Source organism: Leopardus geoffroyi, chromosome A1 (assembly GCF_018350155.1).
Source record: "Leopardus geoffroyi isolate Oge1 chromosome A1, O.geoffroyi_Oge1_pat1.0, whole genome shotgun sequence".
NCBI lineage: Eukaryota > Metazoa > Chordata > Mammalia > Carnivora > Felidae > Leopardus > Leopardus geoffroyi.
This window is the reverse complement of record NC_059326.1, coordinates 25,005,685-25,030,103: the sequence shown is the minus strand read 5'-3', so window position 1 is coordinate 25,030,103 and position 24,419 is coordinate 25,005,685. Positions and strand designations below refer to the sequence as shown.

The following is a 24,419-nucleotide window of genomic DNA, read 5'->3' as shown; positions in this document are numbered from 1 at the left end:
AACACAGAAAACAGATTCTGCTTACTTTTATCATCTCCACTGTTGTAGGTGTCACTGTCGGGAGAATGTTCTCGCCGGCGCTTAGGTGACTGACGAGGGCTAGGACTCCCTTCATTTCTATAGCGCTTCCTAAATAGGACAAATATAGTTTATAAAATTCCAGAAGATGAAAAAGAGATTTCTTTACTAGTTTTCAGTATTATTTCTTTACTGTAACTACAAAATATAATTGTAAGAGAGCAATACTGTGAGAGCTATATCATATAAAAGGTGTTCAGCATGCATCTTGAATAAAATTCTTCACTTCGTTTGTTAAGACATACAATTGTGATTTAAAACACAGGACAACAGGTCTTTCTTCATCAAATCGCCAGATTTAATAATTGCATGGTGGTAACATACAAGAGAGGAATTAATGTACCGTCTACTAAAACTTACTCGTTAATTTTATCTTTTATGATAAAGAAATACTTTATGCTGGGAAGCCAAATGAGAAAATCAGTATCTGCTTTGGAGTCAAAAAGATATGAATGCAACTTACAGCCATGTTACCTATTAGGTAACCTTAGGAAGTTCCTTGAAATCACTGAACCTTAGCTTTCTCATCTGAAAATGGTGGGAAAAAACCAGGGTCCATCTCGTAAAATTGCACTTAGGAATAAATTAGTTTTATCATAAGCCTAGTGCTAGTTATGTTGTGAGTACACTGTAAAAATTGGTTCCTTCCCTTTTCTTAAAACTAAATCACTTGCTTGGTGGCAAATTAATAAAATAATTAAAATGTTCACTATATTTCTTATTCTTTAAGTTAAACATTAAATGACTAGTGATTTATATCTCTGGTACTTAAATTATTCTAGTGTTTTCCTGTATTGTCATTAAATTTTGACTACCTTTTTTTTTTTTTTTTTTTTTTTTTTTTTAAACCACTGTTTATAAATATTGTGGTCAAAAGTTACGAAACATACTGCAGCACACATATCTCCCTCACGGCTCATTTACATAAATGAGTAACCAGGGTTTCGGAAAAAAAAAGAGATTAGTGTGACAACTTACAGGCTCAAGTTTGTACAGTTCCCTATCCAAAGCTCCTGCTATCATTAGGCCATCTATTCTCCCGTTCTTTGAATCTGGGCTGGCCCACCGGCTTGCTATGACAAGAGGATGTGGTGAAAGTGACAGAGTGTAAGTTTGGAAAATCAGGACTCAAGATGCACTGCAGCTTCTGCTTTGGACCTCTTGGCATGTTTCTATCATTATATGGAGAGTTTAGACTATTGGAGAATGAAAGGTCGTGTGGAGGAGAAATGAGATGCCCTAAACGCAGCCAGCACTAAATGCCAGGCATGAAGAGTGAGGCCAGTTTGGGTCATCCAGACACAGGTGAACTGCCAGACCCACCTCGGAAACATGAGTGACCCCAAGTAAGATCAGCAGAACTGCTCTGCTGAGCCCAGCCCAAAGTGCTAATCCACAGAATGATGAGAGGACTGCCTCTTGTTTTAAACTACTAACTTTATGTGTGGTTTGACGCATAGCAAGAGGTAACTGGTATATCGAAATAAAGCCAATAATTAAAATGTACAAAAAAATAACTTTAATTTCTAGGAAGTATCTATAGAAATAAAATTAAGAGTAAAATAAATAGTATGGCAAGTCAGCAAACAAAACCTGCATAACAGGGGTTAAAAAAAAGTTTTGGGTAAATTCAACTACTGAGATGACAATACAATTGATAAAAACATCAAGATATTAATCTCATACAGCTATCGTTATAGAGCTGTTTGACTCCTAAGTTTGTGGGGTCCTTGCAACGTTTGGATTGTCCAACCATGAAAAACCAGAAGAAAGTTTTGCTACTGTAAGCAGAGATCAGAAGCATGGAAAAACGAAATCAAAGCACAGGACTGCGTAATAGATAAATAACAAAGATTTCACAATTTTCATCTTAGAGACTTTAAGGAGGTCAGAGAAATATGTATTGTATGCCTACATGTGTTAAAAACAGTATCTGAATTTTATGTTAATGTAAGATTATTTATTAATGGGGAAAGGGAAGCCAGTGGATGTGAACTACAGAAAACCCTGGCTGCAGATTGAAGGGAAGCCAAGACCTAATAGATGCAGCCTCCACTTCTGTGCTTTGTTCTTTGTCCACAGTCATAATCTACAACAGCAATGATGAAAAACAGCCGAAAGCAGGGAGCTGTATTCACCATAATTCACATGAGCTAGAAGCAGAAGCAATGGAACTGAATATATAAATTATTTCCAGTTTGTTTTAGCAAACTTAACCATACCCTTTATCCCAGCTGGTATTAAAAAGGAAAAAAAAAAAAAAAAAAAGGCAGTTAACTCCAATAAGCTTGGTTTTATGTCCATGAAACCTCAAAACTGACCAATCAGAGTCCAAAATTCTCATGGCTACAGTGATTTAGCTCCCTTTCTTTGTCTATTCCTCAACTGATGAGAGTCCCAACATACATAGAGGGCTGTGAAGCTGACAGGCATACACTCAGGCCATCTTAGCCATCATCTGGAGAAAACCTTTCGGAGACTAGAACTCACACAGAAGACAACAGTGGAGAAATGGACAGACAGGATTCCTGATACACTGTTTCAAAGTCTGAACATAGTCACATCAGAACAAATGAACTCTAACCATGGACTTCCCAGATATCTGAGCAATCCTTTTTTGGGGAGGGGGGGGCAGGGGGGAGGGGAGAAAAAGAAAAAGAGAAACTGTCCTCAGATACATGAGAAGATGGGAACACATCTTTTTTTTTTTTTTTTTTAATTAATTAATTTATTTTTTGAGAGACAGAGACAGAGACAGAGTCTCTGTCACAGAGACTCCGAAGCAGGCTCCAGGCTCCGAGCTGTCAGCACAGAGCCCGATGTGGGGCTCGAACCCACGAACCATGAGATCATGACCTGAGCCAAAGTCCGCCGCCTAACCGACTGAGCCAATCCAGGCGCCCCTATGAGAACACATCTTTTGATCCCAATAATCTACTATAACTCCATAGCTCAAGATAGGTCAAGTCTGTATCTCTCTTCAGTGGTTGCAGGACTTCCTTCAGTTTTAAGACCCTGTGAATGCTTCTGTCACTGGAGGTAGTGACTCCAGAGTTATAAGTACCTAAAACTCACGAAGGATTATCAGAAATAGCACAGTCACTATTTTTTGGTGACTTGCCAACTCCATTAACTAGTTTTAAGTGGGTTTGACGAGAGATAGGTTCACTGATTTTATCACTTTTAGGTTGCATTCCTGTTAAAAACAAGTCGACAGAAGTCGAACAAGCCAATATGCCATCAAAAATGGCACAGAAAACAAGAGTGATTAATTATATCCATGGCTACAGAAATAGTAGAATGAGAAAGTGTTTTTCTTCCTGGACAATTCAAAAGACTTTAAACACCAAGTATGTATTAATAAAGTTGAAATCCAGGAAAATGGAGAGAGGGAAAAGAATTACAATGAAAATTTCATGAAAATGAGATGTTTTGAACTCTACTGAAATGTAACTTTAAAAAACAGATCCATTCCCATTCTTACTTGGACTTTCTCTCATCGTGTCCATCTCTGGGATTCCGGTCTTCTCGGGTATCTTCCCGCTTTTCTCTGCGGTCATCTCGTCCTTTGTCTTTGTCTTCCCAATCCCTCTGACGCTCTCGTTCTTTATCTCTTTCCCTCGCTCTCTCTCGTTCCCGCTCTCGCTCTCTCTCCCTCTCCCGTTCTCGCTCTCTTTCTCTCTCCCGCTCTTCTCTTTCTCGCTCCCGCTCTTTTTCCCTATCTCGTTCCCTCTCTCTCTCCCTCTCTCGATCATGGTCACGATCTCGCTCTCTTTCGCGGTCCCTCTCCTTTTCTCTTTCTCTTTCTCTCTCCCGCTCTCTGGCACGCTCTCTCTCTAGTTCTCTCTCCTTCTCTCTTTCCCGATCCCGCTCACGCTCCCTCTCCCTCTCGCGCTCTCGGTCTCGCTCTCGCTCCCTGTCTCTTTCTCTAGCCCTTTCGTCTCTTCTATCCTCCACTCTGTCTACTCTTCGTTCCTCTCTTCTTTCATCACGCTCAAGCTCGTCATTCCTTCCCTGATGTCGAATTGGTGAGCTTGGTCTTTGATCTACAATGAAAATCAAGTTTTGTCAGTGATTAACTTGACAGATAACCTATTGGTAAGACAGCACGGCAAATTTTAAATTTTATCTGTGTATAGGGTCACGCTGGCAACAAATCAGGTTATTACATTTACTTTTAAATTAATCATCCAAAAATCACCCCTAGATGTTTACAATTTTTTTTCTTAGAGGTAAGTTTTATTTGCCCTCTAACTAACATGTTTTCTGCTCCCCAACAACCCCCCTCCCACCACCCGCTGATCCACTTTTGATCTTTCTCTGCATGCTCCCTACCCTACCTCCAGCCCACTGCTCCAACCCCACTTTCTGCCATCTCTACCCTTCACCTCTGATCTTCTCTGTCCCCCCAGCAGGACCTGAGAACACTGGTGGCAAAGGATAGGGGCAGCAGGAGGTGTAGAACATAGGAGCTGAAGGAAAAAAAAAATTTCCCTCGTAAGTCACACCTCTAATTTCAGGCTAAAATATATACACATCAAAGTGCAGCTATTATGTGAGGAAAATATAGTAGAACAAAACATCTGTCAATAATTGTTGCTGCAATATCAATTTATCATAAACTAGAATATTAAGGGTACTGATGCTTAGCAATCTTGAAGTAATCAAATATAAAGTGTTTCGTATTAACGATATATATTTATACTAGGTTAGAAGTTTTATTCAATCATATAACTGACCACTCAGATGAAGAGCTGTTTTCTTAAAAATGTTAACTGATAATCTCATCACATTTTTATATATATATATATATATATATATATATATACATATATACACACGCACGCACACACACACACATATATGTGTGTGTGTGTGTGTATATATATATATATTTTTTTTCCAGTACATAAATCATATAAACACAGAGAAAATGAATACATGCTGCCCAAATGCCCAGTTGAGCAGGAAATTAGTCTGGGATCAAAAAATGTATAAGAAAATGGTGTTAACTTTTCCACAGAGCTAGCAATTTTGGAAGTAGTTATTGTGGCACAGTCTAGGGTACTGTGATGTTTCTATTTTCATATTATGTAATAATGTTTATGGGTTAGTCATAAAGGTCATACTGCAGTATGGTCAACAGGTTTCCAAGTGGAATATCTAGCATCAACTTATTAAGCAGAATAACTTTAGGATATTTCCAGGGAAAGGTTCAATGTAGTAATTTGAATATCCTGTCTTATCACAGACAAAAAAGACAAGAATTATGGACATTTGCTCTTTAGAGGTAACAGATCAATACAGAAGTTCATAGAATTTTAAAGCTGAAACAAAACAAAACCTTCTCCAGCCCTTTCCTTCTTAAAAACACAGAAATTATGGTCCAGAAGTTGACTAGCCAAAATCATAGAGATGGCAGATTTATTAGGACATCAGGACTATAAGGCAGTTCTCTTAAACCCTTTTTCACTTTTGCTGAAACCAACTTAAAATGGTTCTACTGTGCACCCTTGATTCCCCAAATGCCACATATTTATGGTCTTAGACCATTTGAGTTCCTGGTTTAGGGGTCATACTAATGTCACAACGATTACAAAACAACCTGAAATTCAATACTGCAACTTGTAGTAATTCATACTTGAAATTTCCGATTATACCAATGTCAGAGAACAGACAGTTTTATGCACTCTTCTCTGACAGATAAAAACTGTTTTCCCCAACCAAAATGGCAATGTCCCTTACTTCAAAGAAAATGAAAAGGATATAAGAACACCACTTTAATGTATCTAAATTATTTTTCCTATCTTTTCCCCAAAATGTGTTCACCAAAGATGTGATTCTCTTCATATATTTATCTTAATGAATGACATACCCATTCATGAAACCCGGCATCTCTGAGTTATCTAAGTCCTATCAATTTCATTCTCAAAATATTTCTTTTTTCCCTTTCCTCTCTCCATCCCTACAGTTAATATTATTAACACAAACTCTGATCACCTGTTACATGTCTATGTCACCAACAGTCTGTCTAACTGGTTGGTATCCTTCCCCAGACTCGCTTATACTTTTTTCATGAAAACTATTTTTTCCAACTGCTTAAAAAGAGTGGTCTTGTAGGCAGTGAAAAGCAATTATATAAAAAATTTTAGCCTGATTTATTAGGCTATGTAGAACTTGGCCCATTGTCTCTCACCAATCCTTTCTACTAGCTTCTTTCCTTCCCTACCAATTATGGCATATACCTCTACTCCAACATCAGAATTCATTACTGCTCCAAAAGCATACGTTTCTTTTAGTCCTACGTGTTTGCACATACTATACCCTCTCCCTGCAAAGTGTTTCTTCCACTGTTCCTTCTAGCAAACTCTTTAGGGAGCGTTCTGGATTTACTCACAACTCTCTGTGCTGCTTTGTTGTTTCACAGAACTTCATATAGTGGCAGCATTCATCCCCCTTCAATTGGCTATTTGTGCCCTAATCAGCCCATGAAGAACTAAAGGGAAGACGGAAACTCCTGAGCACAGAACAAGGTGCCTGGGCACATCTCCACCCTCAACGTCTATCACTCTCTCTACTGCTCATCATACCCGGGTCACATTGGTCTTCTTTCAAACTCTAGGACACATTAAGATATTTTCCGTCTTGGGGAACTGGCACATACTCTTCCCGCTGCACGGAATGTTTTTACCCTAATCTCCACAATGCTAGCTTCTCTTGCATTTATGCGTCTGCATAAATGTCATCTCAAATTTTTCATAAACCATCTGAAGTAGGTCCCTCTCTTATCCTTTATTTCTATCTAGGCCCCTTCTTTGTTTCCTTGATTGCACTCAATAGTCATTTCTCTTTTGGAGGTACAGGGGTGGTATCTTCCCTCCCGTGAAGTTCTACAAGGACAAGAACTACTTTACTTGAAGGACCCTAGCAGAAGTGCATGAGCTCTCAAAAAACATGGTAGAATATGTCAGTAACCTCAAAAATACAGTTCTATTTTAATCATACAACTGGTATTTACTGAAGTAGTTACAGTAAAGTTAAACAGAAAGAGAACAGGACTTGCAATCAGAAGATACGAGTTTGAATTATAGCTGGAAAACTTACGTCTCTGTAATAATGGAAAATCACTATCCTTCTCTTAGCCCAAATCCCCTAAGTTATGAAACATGAATTCTCTTATCATATCTCCACTCACAGGAATATTATAAAGATAAAAGGATTGTAAAGAATATTTTATATATATTCTCTGACTTAATATTGTAAAAGATATTAAGTCGGGGCACATATATATAAAGCAACTATCAAAATTCCTGGAAACTCAATACATGGATGGTTGAGAAATAAAGCTAAGATTGAAACCAAATTGTACTACTGAATTCAGGAATAAGATGAAAAAACCCTGAGCTCGGATATCAAACTGGGGGGGGGGGGGGAGGGAGAAGAGATATTAAAAAAGCATAGCATTACGAAGACATGGCGTTAGATTAAACAGAGGTGAATCAGCATTAGGGAAGATAGAGTTTCAGGTATCAACACACAACATATAAACTCCAGCCTCATCTGTAACTAAGGAAGCCCTACACATCTTTTAACCCAAATGCACTAGGCTTACCCTAACAAACTCAAATCAACCAAGTCCGATCTCATCCATACTCCCAAAGTACCTGGTGTCTTAGTGACTTTGTTCTCTCATCACTGCCCATATCAACATACACTATTACCTTTGCGATTCGGTCCACTATGAAGCATCATTATTCAATTTCCTACCCCTTCAAGTTTTGTACTGTATTAATCTCAGCATTATAGCAAACCTTACTTTAGTAACCAGCCAAAGTTAGCAAGACCTTCATAAGATCTTAGAGTTTAAAACGCCCTAATATATACGGACAATAAAAGCTTGTTAAAGAAAGTCCTTATAACCCTTCTTAAATGACTTCTGGTAATCTTGTTGCAAAACTGATTTAAGAGAGTAAATCTAATAGAGTAGAATCTGATACAGATATACAAGATTTTTAAGCTTAAGTTTTAGCTTAAGATACGCCAGAATTTTTAGCTTAAGATATACAAGAACATAAAATTAGCCAAAGCCAAGTATTACAGGTTCTCAAGAAGGAACATGCAAAAAATGTTTCTTCGAACAACCCCCAGCCCTATCATCATCTTTTCCCCGCCCTGTTCTTTTGACAGCCCTCTAAGACTTTATTATTACAACTAACGAGTGAGTGGCCAGGATACCGGGGTGAGAAAGTTTAAGTATCTCCTAAATCAGAAACGCCTAGACTGGCACCCAAGCATCTATATTCTTCGAAGGGGTATAAGCCATTAGGTTAAGGCGAGAGACATTCAGCAGGGAGCCTCGGTTCTTGCGGTGTGCCAGAGCTTACTGCACCTCAGTACCCACTCTGCTGCCAAACAGGTACTCTGGTGGCTAACCACTTACATACTCTCAAATAAACAAGGAAGATCATATGAGTGAAGATAATAGTTTCAAATGTGTCAACAAGCAGAAGTCTTAAAAGATACATTAAAAAAGTAAACGGATGACGGTTTTTCAAAAACGATTCTCCCAACCACTGGTGGCCATTATTTAATAATACGCCATCTGACAAACCTCTCTCTCTGTTGTCACGACGGTCTCTCTCTCCATGTCTTCTCTCAAACGAAGAATCCCTTGCTTGATCTCTGTTGTCTCTTTCAGGATATCTGTCTCTTTCAGGATAGCTACTTCGAGTTTCCCAGCTGTCATGATAGTTGCTACTACTACTGTGACTATCAATTTGAGAACCTCTTGTGCCTCGACTTCCTAAACAAAGGATATTCACACAAATGTTTAAACACATACACTTTATTCAACAAGTTATATCAGTCACAATCTTTTTTCCCAAATAAAACATACAAGTTAAGGTGTGTTGGGGTTGTTGCTGTTTTTCTTTTTTGGTGTTTCAAAGTATGGTAATCATTGTTGAAAAGAATATTAAACGTTGGATCGTAACACCCAAATGGTCTAATGATGGGCTCGGGTAAGCTAGGTCCCAGTTTTTACTATCTATTAAAAAAGTCATAATGGAATCATAAAGCAAGAAGACTCATTTCAATTAACCCAAATCCTCCTCCCCCCCCCCAAAAAAAAACTAAAAGCTATCCATTCATATCTAATTCACAGAAATATCATGAAAGTAATGAAAAGCAGATGTATATTATTGTTTGATTACAATTCGTAGCAAAAACATTCCAACACAGAACCAAAGTACTTTGTTAACATTAAGTGGTGCCTAAAAATTTTCATTAAAAAATGTGGGAAATGAATGTTCATAGTAGCTTTATTTGTAAAAGCCCAGACCTAGAAAGTACCCAGATGTCTTTCAATGGTGAATGGTTAAACTGTGGTATATCCAGACCATGGAATACTATAAGGACCAACTACTGACACGTGTAACAACTTGGATGAAACTCAAGGAAATTATGCAGAATGAAAAGGATACATACGGCCTGATTCCATTATGCAATATTTGTGAAATAAAAATTGTAAAATGGAGGACACATTAGTGGCTGCCAGGGGCCAGGGACGAAGAGAGGAGTCAAGTGTGGCTATAAAGGGGTCATACAGGGAGTCCCGTGATACACAGTTGAGTATCTTGACTGTGGTAACGGTAATGCAAGGCTACACAGCCACTACTGGAAAACGGTATGGAGGGTCCACAAAAAAGTTAAAAATAGAACCACCGTATGATCCAGTAATCCCATTCCTGGGTATATATATATACCCAATGGAATTGAAATCAGGAACTGGAAGAGGTATCTGCACTCCCATATTCACTATAGCATTATTCGTAATAGTCGAGACATGGAAGCAACTGAAATGTCCCCTGACAAATGGATAAAAAAATGTGGCATATACATATAATGGAATATTATTCAGCCTTAAAAAAAAAAAAAAGGAATAAAAAAAGGAAAAGAAAAGGGAGGAAAAAAAAAAGGAAATCTTGCCAAGTGAGATAACATAGATGAAGCTGGAGGACGTTACGCTGAGTGAGATAAGTCACCCACAGAACAACGAACACTATGTGTGTGATACCACTCATATGTGGAATCTAAAACAGTCAAACTCTTAGTAGAATGCTAACTGACAGGGCTGGAGATAGAAGGAAACACAAAGATATTAGTCAAGGGTACAAAGTTTCAGTTGTATAAGATGAGTAAGTCCTAGAGATCTACACTATAGCATAATGCCTGCCCACAGTTATAATACTGTGTTGGAAACTCAAAAATTTGCTAAGAGGGTAGATCTTATGTTAAATGTTCTCATCACATACATACAAAATAACAGAGAACCTGAGGAAACTTCTGCAGGTGATGGATATGTTTATGCCATAGACTGTAGTGAAGGTTTCATGATTATATACGTATCCCCAAGCTCAAGTTGTATACGTTAAATATGTGCAGCTTTTTGTATGTCAATCCTATCTCAATAAAGTGGTTTTTAAAAAAATACATACAGCTACACACACACACACACACACACACACACACTATAATAATAGGCTTTGAGCCCTTAAAAGAATTACAGAATAATTCTAAACACTATTAGCAATGTATTTTAATAATAAAAATATACATATAGAATGCTTTAATAATTAAAGACCACAAAGAAGAAACTTAAAACAATTTTTAAAGAATAGAGATGAGCCCCACATAACATCTAGGAAAAAATAAGTTAAATGATAGCTTAGATGCAGCTAAGAGATAATTAGAAAAAAAAAAAAAAAAAAAGATTACATCTGAGGATACAACCCAGGAAACAAAAGAGAGATAAAGAGATGAAAGTTAAGAATCAAAGATGATACAATAAGAAGATTCAACATATGTCTAATCTATGCTGTTTAGAGTCACATTTAAAACAAAAAGATACAGTAAGGTTGAAAGGATGAAAAAAGATTCTCATCAAATACTAACCAAAAGAAATGTTAGTAAAATAACGTTCAAGACAAAAAGCACTATTAGGGATAAAGAGGGTCCTTCTACAATGATGAAAGGAATAATGTGCCTTATGAGTACCTAACAGTGAAGGCTTCAAATATTCAAAGCAAAAACTGATCAAATCACACAAAATCGACAAATTCACAATGACAGTGGAAGATTCAACTCACTTCTTTGTAATGTTAGAAAAGGCAGACTAAAACTAATTCCGTGTAGATTTGAAAGCATGGTTAACAAGCTTGATCTCAGAGACACCCTTTGCGTCCAACAATTAAAAGCACACGCAGAACATTTATAAAAATTTCTGAGCCACAGCTAAGTCTTAACAAATACAAATCCCAAAGAGCTGACTTCAAAGTCTTTTCTGACAACAATTAAAATTAGGGAAGGGGAGGGGCGCCTGGGTGGCGCAGTCGGTTAAGCGTCCGACTTCAGCCAGGTCACGATCTCGCGGTCTGTGAGTTCGAGCCCCGCGTCGGGATCTGGGCCGATGGCTCAGAGCCTGGAGCCTGTTTCCGATTCTGTGTCTCCCTCTCTCTCTGCCCCTCCCCCGTTCATGCTCTGTCTCTCTCTGTCCCAAAAATACATAAATGTTGAAAAACAAAATTTAAAAAAAATAAAAAAAATAAAATTAGGGAAGGGGATTTATTTTAAAAAGTATGATTAAAAATTTTAAATCCCTTTTCTACGTAACTCATGAGTCAAAGAAGAAATCGTATTAAAACTTAGAAATAGTGTTTAGAATGGTTACTAATACAATTATCACACATTTCATAACAAAGGAAAACCCAAGAGTAGAAATTAATAGACCAAAAGAGATACAAAGGATACAAAAGAGATACAAACCAAAGATTAGTTTTTTGAAAAGACTCAATCAAAATAGCTATATCTTTGGCAAGACTGAGCAAGAAAAACAAGGAAACATAGTGATAATAGAGATTTAAAAGAGTTTTGAAACATCTTTGTATCAAAATTTTGAAAACAAATTTCTTAGAAAAATATAACTTACTATACTGCTTTAAGAAAAAAAAACCAAATCTATGACTATTATAATAATCTAAATCTGAAATTCTTGTAAGAAACTCAATTGGTAGTAAAAGCTCTAACCATCAAAAAAATAGGAAACCAGGTTTAACAGACAACTGTCGTTAAACTGTCACAGAATACATAAGTAATCATACGTAAATTATTCTAGAGGAAAAAAAAAAGCAACACTTCCCAACACATTTTATATGTCTAGTATAACTTTGATTCCCAAACCAAACAAGAACATAAAAAATGAACTATGCAGTGGTAATGCTAGAAGCTGTTCAGCCTGGCTTTTGAAAGAGCCAATTGTGCACATCTCTTCTGCTGTTAGCAGCTCAAAATCTGCTATTTTATAGCATGGAAATTGGCAAAAGCTAAAAGCCAGGGCTTTTTCTGAAGAGTTCATTGTTCAGAATTTATCAACATGCCACTAATTATATGTAATCTCAGCTGAAAACACAGATACTTAATTCAACATTAAATTTTAACAAACTTATTCTAAAACTTTAAAAAAATGAAAAAGTTCCATTTATCTTAGAAATGCCAGGATAGGGGCACCTGAGTGGTTCAGCCGGTTGAACATCTGACTCTTGATTTCAGCTAAGGTCATGATCTCATAGTTCAGTTCATGAGACTGAGTCCCACATCGGGCTCTGTGCTGACAGCACAGAGCCTGCATGGGATTCTCTCTCTCCCTAGTTCTCTGCCCTTCCCCCATGCACGTGGTGTGCTCGCTCTCAAAATAAACATTAAAAAAAAAAAAAAGAAATGCCAGAATAGTTAGAAATTTTTAAAAATATATAAAACGTAAGTAAAAAAGTTAAAGGGACCAACTATGACCTTCTCAAGATCCAGAAAAAATGGTCATGATAGAAGCTGTTAGCTAAGTTGGGAAAATTAGCAGACATCCTTAACACAGTAAAACACATCTGCTAAAAATCTTCAAACACGATGCTTAAGAGTGAAATGCCAACAATAATACTTTAAAATCTGAAACACAGCAAAGAAGCCTGTTATACCACTCATATCCCATATTATACTGAAAAAGATTCTCAGCAGGTTATTGACAGTACATAATCAGAAAAGCCAAATCTGTGTGTTCCCAGACATAAATGTTTAAGAGAATCTAACTAGATCTACTATGAAAATACAGCAACGTAACAATGTAAGATTAACATACAAATCTCAATTATCATTTCCATACACCAACAGAGTTTAGAAAATAAAGATTTTAAAAAGATATTAGTGACACAGTTATTCACTGAAGCACTGTTCAAAAACAAACAAGAGTGAACTACCTGAACATCTATCAATATAGGATTTACAGTAGTCTTCCCTATCTATAGCTTTGCTTTCTGCTATTTCAGTTCCCCATGGTCAACTGGGATCCAGAAGCAGGGGATTCTCCTCCTGACATCTGGTCAGAAGGTCAAAAGTAGCCTAAGGCTACCTCATGATGTCTACATTATTCACCTCACTTCCTTTCATCACACAGGCATACACCATGTCACCTCACAAGGGTGAGTACGGTACAGTAAGAATTTCGAGAAAACCACATTCACGGAATTTTCATTGCAGTATATTACCATTGTTTTATTATTAATGTCTTACTGTGCTTAATTTATAAATTAAACTTTATCACAGGTGTGTATGTACAGGAAAAGACCCAATATATATAGAGATCAGTATTTTTTTAATGTTTGTTTATTTGAGAGTGCATGTGTGTGCACGTGCATGGGGAAGGGGAGACCCAGAATCCCACGTGGGCACCTGAAAGATGCTCAATATCACTCATCATCAGGGAAACACAAATCAAAACCACAATGAGATACCACCTCACACCTGTCAGAATGGCTAAAATCAACAATACAAGAAACAACAGGTGGTGTGGAGGATGTGGAGAAAGGGAGCCCTCCTCCTGCACTGTCGGTGGGAATGCAAACTGGTCCAGCCACTGTGCAAAAGAGTGGAGGTTCTTCAAAAGGTTAAAAACAGAACCACCCTACGATACAGCACTGGCACTACTAGGTATTTACCTAAAGAATATAAAAATACTACTTTTGACCTAAAGAATATAAACATACTGCTGCAAAAGGATACATGTCCCTCTGTATGTACAGCATCATTTATGATACCCAAATTATGGAAAACAGCCCAACATCCACTGACTGATAAATGGGTAAAGAAGACATGGTATGTACATATACGATGGAATATTATTTGGCCAAAAAAAAAGGACGAAATCTTGCCATTTGCAACGACATAAAGTCAGAGAGTATAATGCTAAGTGAAATAAGTCAGAGAGAGACAAATACCGTAGGTTTACACGCATGTGGAATTTACAAATAAGTAAAGATTTAAAAAAAAGAGAGAGGCAAAGCAGAAACCAGACTCTTAACTACAGAGAACTACCAGAGCTCTGGCGGGTGAGGGGATGGGTTCGACAGGGGATGGGGATTAAGGAGCATACTTGTGATTAGCACTGGGACTGTACGGAAGTGCTGAATCTCTATACTGCATACCTGAAACTAGTATTACACTGTATGTTAACTAACTCGAATTTAAATAAAAACTTATAAAAAACTTTACAGTATATCCTACAGTAGACAAATGCACCAAAAAGAAGGGGTTAGTTGTTTATCAAGTTGACTGAAGTGGAATGATCTCCAAGGTATTTTTTAAGTGAAAACAGCAGGCCATAGAGCAATACATACGTTTTTTTAAAAAGTGCGTTTGTAGGGGCGCCTGGGTGGCGCAGTCGGTTAAGCGTCCGACTTCAGCCAGGTCACGATCTCGCGGTCCGGGAGTTCGAGCCCCGCGTCAGGCTCTGGGCTGATGGCTCAAAGCCTGGAGCCTGTTTCCGATTCTGTGTCTCCCTCTCTCTCTGCCCCTCCCCCGTTCATGCTCTGTCTCTCTCTGTCCCAAAAAATAAATAAACGTTGAAAAAAAAAAAAAATTTTTAAAAAGTGCGTTTGTAAAACCAGAGGGGATGAGTACACACACAAATCTGATTGTGTAAAATATTTCTGGGAAGGATACAGACAAAACTGGCAAGAGAATGAATGAGGTCGGGGGTAGCGGGGAGGTCTCTCACCACATATCCCTCCATACTTTTGAAATTTTGAGCCATGTGAATGCATTATTAAAAAGAGAGAGAACTTTTTTTAAGTACCATTCATAAGCGCACCAAAAATGCTGGGTACCCAGGAATGAAACCTGTACAAGGCTTTAACAGGAAAAAGTTATAAATTCATCAATTTGATGCATTTGAAAAAAAATCCAACAGTTTTTCATGAAATTTTTTAAAAAACAACTCATTTAAAAAACGTGTATGAAAAAGCAAAAGGCCAAGAAAAGCGATGACTACGATGAAGGAGAAGGTAAGGGGCCTTCAGCTTAATGTGAAGCTGTAATGTTGACCAAGATGGACCAAAAGACCAACAGAAAGAATGAGTGCTCAGAATTCTGTAGAAGCATTTTAGGGGAGGGAGAAAAGACAGTGGAGGGAAAAAGGCCAAAACGAATTCAGTCCAAGCAGTTCGGAGACAAATACGTGTAGGTGGGTAGTTATTGGGTGATGGCAAACGCTTTTTAGGGGAAGGAAAGTGGCTCGAGATTCTGATATGCGATAATCGGAGGTGGTGTGAAGCGAGCACAAGCACACTGCGGGATACACGGTCGTGTCTGATACCATGAAGTTTGAAAGTCCACCATTTTAATCCCACTTGAATAATAATCTTACCATACATGTACCTGTTTACTAAAAATTATTTTCTTTTCATTCTACTTTTATGCCTGACAGCAATTTTCTTAGCGTTCCACATTAATCAAGAGGGTAGGCATGACTGGATATAATTCAACCAGGGGATCTCAGGATCAGGATCCATTTATCTTTTGCTGCTTGGGCAAATTCCTAAATCTTAGGAATTTAACGCTTCCTATTTGGAATTTATAGGGAAGGCCAAAATTCAACTAGCTGAAAATTACTTTGACAAAATGATGATTAATGAATGTAAAAAAGAATGCATTTAGAAAAGAAACCTTAAACGATTTAATAATTTCTGTATAAACATACAAGATACAGTTTATTGACAAGTCAAAAACCTTACCCTTTTCAGGTAATTCTGGACCTCTCCCCCTACTTCTGCCCATCCGGTCATTCCTAATTTCACTTCGAGACTCATTTCTGGCATCATTCCTTATTTCAGTACGAGAGCTTTCTTCTCTCAAATGGTTTCTGCCATAACTTCGGGATTCTTCCTGATAGGCATCCTCCTTTCGATGGGTGTCTCGACTTTCACGGTCCCTGTAGTCGTGGGTATCACGAGCAGACCGAGAATCTCTGGGATCACGGCTCTCTTTGTTATCTCTGCTATAATCTCTCATCTCCCTGGAGTCCCGAATGTCTCTGGAGTCCCTCAGTTCCCGTCGGTCTCTAGTATCCCTGGCATCTCTTCGATCCCGGCCATCTCGAGGTTCTCGGTCATCTCTGTGGTCTCTAGAAGAGCTCAGATCCTGTTCGTACTCTCGTTCTTCTCTTGTGTCCTTTTCTCTATCTCTTTTGCTTCTGGTCTCTGTAAGGCAAGTGTGGGAACGAACTAGAATTCCTTCCACAAAATTTTGAGATATAAGACAATTTACGTAATTTGGAGCTTAAACAATTTTTGAAACATAGTAATTCATGTTCGTTGCAGACAAGAAAGAAAGAAAACATGGGCAAATAAGAAAATTAAGACCATATAGAAGCTAAAATTCCAAAGGTAATTTTATTAACGCCTGGATATAACTTTGTTCTTGATTAGATAAACTCTGAGTAGGATCTTCCAGTGCCCCAACTTACCCATACTTACAGATCTTCAATAACTGAAACAAGTAAGTTGATCTCCTATCACTGATGGCTTATTTTTTAGAAACTACTTTTAGATCCAGAGGTACACAGTGACTTTAACCACCTCCACCAGACTAGACCACCCATGACCACCTCAAATGTACTTAAAGCACTTAAGAGTGGCCTACAGTTAGTAAGGTGGCTGGCAAAGGAATATTGTTATTCACCCTCTCTTTTCTTCAACTGTTTAGTGGGATCACTCCTGTCTCTAAAGTTTTCTCTACTTAAAGCATTTTCTAATACTTCATAGAAAAATAAGAAAAGAGCTGCAGTTTTTAAGAAGTTGAAACAAAACTCACTGATCATTTATTTCAACCTTGTCAGTGTAAATGAAGAAATAAGAGGCCCAGAGCCTAAATGGCTCAGGCGACCCCCTTTCTAAAGGGAATTTGCAAAGAAGAGAAACTATTCTTTAGACATGCCTGGAAGAGGCATAAATTGATTATAGCATAAATCTGGTATGACATCAAAGGACTAACAAGAGAACCTCAAAAAACAAACACTGCCTTGTTTTTAAATCAGTTTCCTTTATACGTTGCTCTTAGACACTCTGGAACTGCCTCAAGATCTGAGGCTATTTTAGCAAATGTAGTAGCTTTAATACCTAAGACATTGTAAAGTTGTCTTCTTTTCTCTTTGCCCCATAGCTAGGTCTATAGACCTTCTCCAGCCACCTCAACACCTAGTGTCCACAAGACCCCCTAGATTCTCCCATTAATAACTCCTGCCAGTTACTTTGTCCATGTGCTTATATCCACAAACGCCTTTAAGAACAGAAGCATCAGGCAAGGATTTGAAGGTCTCCATCCGTTTTTGCGCACACCTGTGACTTCGAGTCCTCTTTCAATGCCAACTGTGCCTAAAAATATGTTCACTCACTACCAGATCCTTTTTCCACAGGTCCCCCATCTGTCTTTACAAATGTATCTAGTTACTGTATTTTGTCAACTACTTCCCCATTCTTCCACTAAAATTAGTTTTATTTCAGAAAATGACATCGAAATGGAGGAACAAACATCTGCTACATCTCTTATGTGGAAGGTTAAAGAAACATCTTCCTTACAAAGAAACTAAACACATGGTTTATTATTAAATGGATTCTTCCTGTAATATCAGCCACTCTTAGCACAAAACAAGCATTCTTATAAGACTTAAATGAATACTATTTCCCCTCATCATTATTTCAAAACAAAGTTATTAAACACACTAAAGAGTTTTCATTCAGTCAGTAGTCATTAAATATATACTATATTCCTGGTCAACTCTAAATATCTTATTAAAATTAATAGATAGGTGTTAAGAGAATTTTCCCATCTTACCAATGTTCCATAAATACTGCTATGCCAATCCGGTTCCAAAATCATGTATACAAGAAGCAATTCTATGCAACAGATGTTCTCTCTGGTCCCTACCTATGCATTCATCATTTTCTTGAATAAAAGAATCTGATTAACTATTGCTTGCACTGTTGGTAGAGAACAACCAAATTCAACACCTTTCATAGGAGGCTGCGGTACCATACTCATGGAGAGGCTTATTTTAAAATGCATGTTAAACAGAAATGTTGCAAATAAGCGGTATTTCCTGAGTACTCATTACGTTCAAACACCAACTCAGGAGAAGTTAGGAAAAAACTTTAAATAAGGACAAGAAGCTTAGACAAGGAGTAGAGAAAGAGATGCACTGCCAGATTAGAATAGCATCTCAGCCTGAAGAGGGAGTAGCAAATCCAAAGTTAACTTAATTCTCAGGGATCCAGAAAGGAAAACAGCTTTGCTTACTTCTTTCTGGAGTTACACCTAGAAACTTGATCGAGTGGTTTACACAGACCTTCTTAATGGTCCCCCAGCCCTTACCTCTTTATGAATGTCTGGTGCTTTCAAACTCTACCCCCTGGGTTGCTGCTTTCCTTTCGTTCACATCTTTGTTTTTTTAAAGGATCAACTAAGCAATTAGAGGGATGCTCTAAGAATCAGACAGTCCAAAATGTCTAGCACCGGAAGAAAGCACCGCCTTAGTATACACGAAAATGCCCATTTACACCATACGTTTCATAGCTTATGTTCCCGTATCATTAAAAGTGCCTCCTACTGCCCTCAAGAACTCTTCTGTTACAGAAGACTTACAACACAGTTCTCCTCTTTTCCTTAATACAACAATAAACCTGAATGTCCGGTTTTTTAATAAAGAAAATACTTAAAGAACTCTAAAAAAATCAAGATAAAGTACATACCTTCCCTTCTTTCATGACGCCGATCATGAGACTGTGAAGCTCGTTCATGGTCATGCCTCCCTTTCTCTCGCATTGGAGAGCGATGTCTTGGGGGACTTTGCTTTCTCTGAGGAGAAGACAGAGAATGTGAAGGGTAAGGAGAAGCAGAGCGTCGTAAAGGTGGAGTTATTGTCCTCTGATATGATGGTGAAGGAGTCCTTTTTCGACGAGGAGAAGGAGAATGTCTTTGAATAGATGATCCTGACTGTGAGGAAGATGAGTGATGTCTAGAAGATAGAGGAGAATGATGCTGTCCTACTGGGGAAGTAGACCTGTAAAAAAAAAAAAGCAACAATGAAGAGCCTGAATGTTAAAGCTAAAAGCGTGAACCATAATTCCAGGATAAATTTCAATTCACAGTGCTGTACAATACTAATTTTTTTTTCTAAATGTTTATTTACTTTTGAGAGAGAGAGAGAGAGAGACAGAGTGCGAATGGAGGAGGGGCAGAGACAGAAAGAGATGCAGAATCCGAAGCAGGTTCCAGGCTCTGAGCTGTCAGCACAGAGCCTGACGCGGGGCTCGAACCCACAGACCGTGAGATCATGACCTGGGCCGAAGTCGTACGCTTAACCGACTGAGCCACCCAGGCGCCCCTAAGTTAATTTTTTAAGATCTGATTTTAAGTCAGCCCAAGGCAACAGTTGTAGATGAGATATGCACTGCCTTGCTCCCAAGCTTTGGCTCTAAGGTACACTTCCTTTTCCAGGTAACACTGTCCCTGAGCACAGGTAGGGAGAACACTACCCTCACTTACAGTATGGAATTCACTCTTATCAGAGATCATCTCTGACAGTGTGAGTAGGTACTTGGAGGGAGAAAACCAGAAAAAGCTGAAGAAAATACCCACTAGAAGATCTAGACGGAAAGTGGCTGTGAAAGGCTGGTAATTCAAGGCTGCAGGGAAAAGGAAAAGTTATCACTGGCTAAGTCAAACCTAGCCTGCACAGCCTGGGTTGACATTTAGGATGGGGAAAGAATGCTACAGTGAAGGAAAGGACATACTGTCCATACTGTCTGTATCTTAAATAACCAATGTTCACTCTTAGCCAGCAGAGATTAAGTTCATGAGTCTTGGTTTATCTAAGGCTTCTTCTATGCCCTTCAAATCTTCTTTCACTGATGCCAGAGAAACAACTTATAACCTCACAAAGCACATCTGAATCACTCCTACAATGTGTTATGTCCTGGGCCCTGTCTACAATGAATATGCAAAATGTGTGTGTGATGGAAAGCTGGAACACATACATTTGTGCAATAACTAAAAAGAAATGTCTAAAAAATAACAGAGACCACATAACCCAGATGAGTATATTCCTCAAAACAATCATTTTGAAGACTAGATGTTTGTTCCAAAAGATTCTGGAGTCCTGGTCAAAGTATTTTAGATTTACATTCAGTGTCTATGATAGAGATGTTTTTAGCATCCACAATCCTAACCCAGGGTTTCTCACTCTTGGCAGTACTGACCTTTTGTATTCGGTAATTCTTTGTAGTGGGGAGGGGGGGTGTCCTGTACATCACAGGATGTCAGCAGCACCCCACACTTCTACCCACCGGACGCCAGCACCACCTCCCTCTTACCCCCATTCATAACAATTGAAAATTACCCCAGACATTGCCAAATGTTCCCAGGGAGGCAAAACCACCCCTCATTGAGAACTGCTGCTCTTAACTACGCTGTTTATCAATGATGCCTTAGCAGACCTTTTATCAATAAAAGCTTCAAATACATAAAATATATGTCACTGACTCAGGAAAGTGATCCAGTATATTGGAAAGAATTTTTGCAGAACAAGGATTTCAGCAAGTACACAAAAATACCTTTTGGATTAATAACTGACTAAAAAAAGTCAGCTAACTACAACATGCTGCCCTACTCGGGAAGTAGACATTCACCTAAATATTCCTGTTATCAGCAATTCCACTAAGCCTTCATGTCTTTCATAAAAATTATTTCCTCTTCATAAAAAAAAAAAAATAAGCCATAAGCCACTGTAATTTAACCGACTCTTAACAGAAATGTTTTTACTTATAGGTATGAGTAGAAATGCTCACAGAGTCTTAACGCAAATTTGGAAAACCATCTATCATCAATGGACATTCAAATGCATCTTAGTCAACAGAAAAATACTGCAAGATTGAGAATCAGAATGGTTCTTGTTTGGTGCTTTCCAATTTCAATTTCATCAGGTTCTAGTCAATTTGGAAATATCTAAATTGACAAAATAAAAAATGTGGCTCTTCAATGAACTGAGATTTTGGTTAATTTTACTTATGGAGTATACTAAAAATTGTTTCAAGAATGTCTGCAATACCTCTTGGTAATTAGTTCACAGAACTTAAAAAATGAGAGTTCATAATATCACTGAAAAAACACAATATAGTCTAATCACATTTCTATTCAAATTTGGTGCTGACAGGATGGAAGTTTTAAGAAACTTCAGTTCAAGCTTAGGATAATCACCCTACCAAATTAAGGTCAGAGCACCAACGTGCTATCAAGTTATGGTTTCAGCATTTTTCTGTTTACCTAGCCTTCAAGAAAAAAAAAATTAGGAAAACTTGGTTTAATTTAACAGCATCTGTTATGGACTGAATGTTTGTGTCCCCCCAATTTCCACAAGTCCCCAGTGTGATAGTACTTGAAGGTGAGGGTCTTTGGGAATAACTGGTTTAGATGAGATCCTATGGGTGGGGCTCCCATTTTGAGATTAGTGTCCTTACAAGCAAAGGAAGAGAAGAGAGCTCACTCTCTCCCCCCTCCCTGTGAAGACACAGTGAGAAGACAGCTGTCTATGAAGTGAGCCTCTCCCCAGGGATCTCATCTGTCAGAACCTTAACCTTGGACTTCCCAGCCTCTACACCTGTGAGACATGAATATCTGTTTAGTTTAAGCTACTCAGTCTATGGTATTTTGTTATAACAGCCCAAGTTGGCTAAGACAGCATCTTTATATCTTCCTGTTATTATTCTTTTAAAAGTCTGATAACTAAAGAATAGTGAAAAGAGAGGATCTGTTACCAAAACAATATGGGTCAAATTATGGATGCCAGCCTAAATGGACCTGGGACTATGTTCATTCTGCATATAGAAAATGTGTGAGTCTAAGAAATAAAACTGTCTTTGAAACCTGATGAAAATTATTAGTACTTTGGCTTTTAAACTACTGCAGAGATATATTAAAATACAGTTCTACTTAGAAGAGCAGTAATTTTAGATTAACTAGTCTTAGGCTCTGGAACTGGATTGTTTCTCACCTGAGGGAGAAAAAAGAGGGGATATTTGAAGCTCAAATAAAGAAAAAAGAAGAGTTTATTGCATGAAGAGAAGCTATATACCTTAAAACAGAAAACTGCACACTGTTAGCAAAAGTACTGTGATTTATAGCACACAGGGAAAGCCAATCTTTAGTCTGACTTGATTCTAATAAAAAAAGTTTTTAACGCTGATATAATTAAGACATAATATGAGATGAGAATATTTAGGGTATATTTCATTTGGGGAAAAATGTGAAAGATTATGAAGTTAAAAAAAAATGTCTCTCATTCAAGATACTATATTTTACCTACAAACCAATATGTTTACCCTGCACTTTCTTAAAATTACTAATACCACTTTTTCTTACAATGGTGGTTTCTATTCCTCCAATACGAAAATATGCTTTCATAATGTAACAGTTATAACTCATCCTTTAAAATCATCATGCAAAAAGTATACTTAAAAAAACCCCACAAATGGACTATGAACACTATCAAAATCTGCTTCCTGTGGTAAAATACAATATAACACGATACAGATTTCACACATAGAAATATTTAAGCTGTTTTATTTTACATGAGAAACATATCCTTATATAAAATAGTCATTTTAATTCACTGAGCAAATATTAAGTGAGCACCTTCTATGCTCCAAGCATTATTTTTGGCACTAAGAATGCAGAGGCAAAGAAGGCAGACAAAACCACTCACATAATAATAATAATAATAATAATAATAATAATAATAATAGCAATAATAATAACAATAATAACAGCAGGTAACACATATATTGCTGTGTACATGATACCGTTTTAAGTACTCTCCATATAATAACTCATTTCCTGTTTATGACAACACCCCTAAAATAAGACAGCCAGGGGACTGAAAACCAGTCTGTCCTAACTATATGGTCTAGAAGTAGACCACCACCAAGAAAGCAAAGCAATTTCAGCTCATTAATGCAACAAAGTTTGTAAAACAGGGTAATGAAACAGAAACTGTTAGGTCCAACAAATAAAATAAATGTGAGGCAGACAACTTTAGGTTGCTTGGAAGGAAAGGGCCTTGACTAAGAAAGTGAAATCTGAACCAAGAGCTGAAAATCTGGGGACAGAACTTGCCTTGCATAGGGTTCAGCAACAACAAAGAAGGCAGGCAAGAGATATCACCAGACATGAGGAAAACAGAAAGACAAGGGTAGCTTCAACTTATGAGTGTAGAGTTACATGAGAGAAGGTCAGATGATGTGAAGTCATCCAGGTCATGGTAAAAGTCTGGATTTTATTCTCAGCATGAAGAAAATCCCTGAAGAGATTTAGGCAGGGAAGTGTCATTCAAAATCTAGCAAGATCTCAAAGGATAAAAATTATTATGAACATCTCAACAGATGCAGAAAAGGCACTGACAAAATCCAACATCCATTTATGATAAAAATTCTCAACAAAGTGGCTTTTGAAGGAACATACCTCAACCTAACAAAAGCCATCTAGGACAAACCCACAATTAACATCATATCCAATGGTGAAAAACAGAGCTTTTCCTCTAAGATCAGGAACAAGACAAGGATGTCCACTCTCACCGCTATTATTCAACATGGCACTGGAAGTCCTAGCCACACCAATCAGACAAGAAAAAGAAATAAAAGACATCCAAATTGGTAAGTAAGAAATTAAACTGTCACTATTTGCAGATGACATGATACTATAAGGAGAAAACCCTGAAGTCTCCACCAAAACACTATCAGAATACATGAATTCAGTAAAGTTGCAGGGTGAAAAACTACTACACAGAAATTGATTGCATTTCTATACAATAATGACAAAGTAGCAAAGTGATATTAAGAAAACCATTCCATTTACAATTGCACCAAAAAACAATCAAATACCTAGGAATAAACTTAAACAAGGAGGTGAAA

General features: G+C 37.7%; 1 protein-coding gene across 17 annotated transcripts in view; it reads right to left on the bottom strand.

Annotated features, from left to right (window-relative positions):
• Positions 1-24,419, bottom strand: part of ZC3H13 (zinc finger CCCH-type containing 13) — a 98,302-nt gene that overhangs the window by 18,518 nt on the left and 55,365 nt on the right. For 7 of the 17 annotated variants that reach the window (XM_045476604.1, XM_045476651.1, XM_045476615.1 and 4 more), the window contains 6 exons: positions 19,206-19,516; positions 16,194-16,658; positions 8,690-8,881; positions 4,467-4,550; positions 3,563-4,124; positions 26-129 (listed from right to left, as the gene is read on the bottom strand). In XM_045476604.1, the coding sequence (XP_045332560.1) occupies positions 26-129; positions 3,563-4,124; positions 4,467-4,550; positions 8,690-8,881; positions 16,194-16,658; positions 19,206-19,516 (1,718 nt within the window). The remainder of the gene's footprint in view (positions 1-25; positions 130-3,562; positions 4,125-4,466; positions 4,551-8,689; positions 8,882-16,193; positions 16,659-19,205; positions 19,517-24,419) is intronic. The other 10 variants (XM_045476678.1, XM_045476706.1, XM_045476716.1 and 7 more) reach the window with 3 other exon arrangements.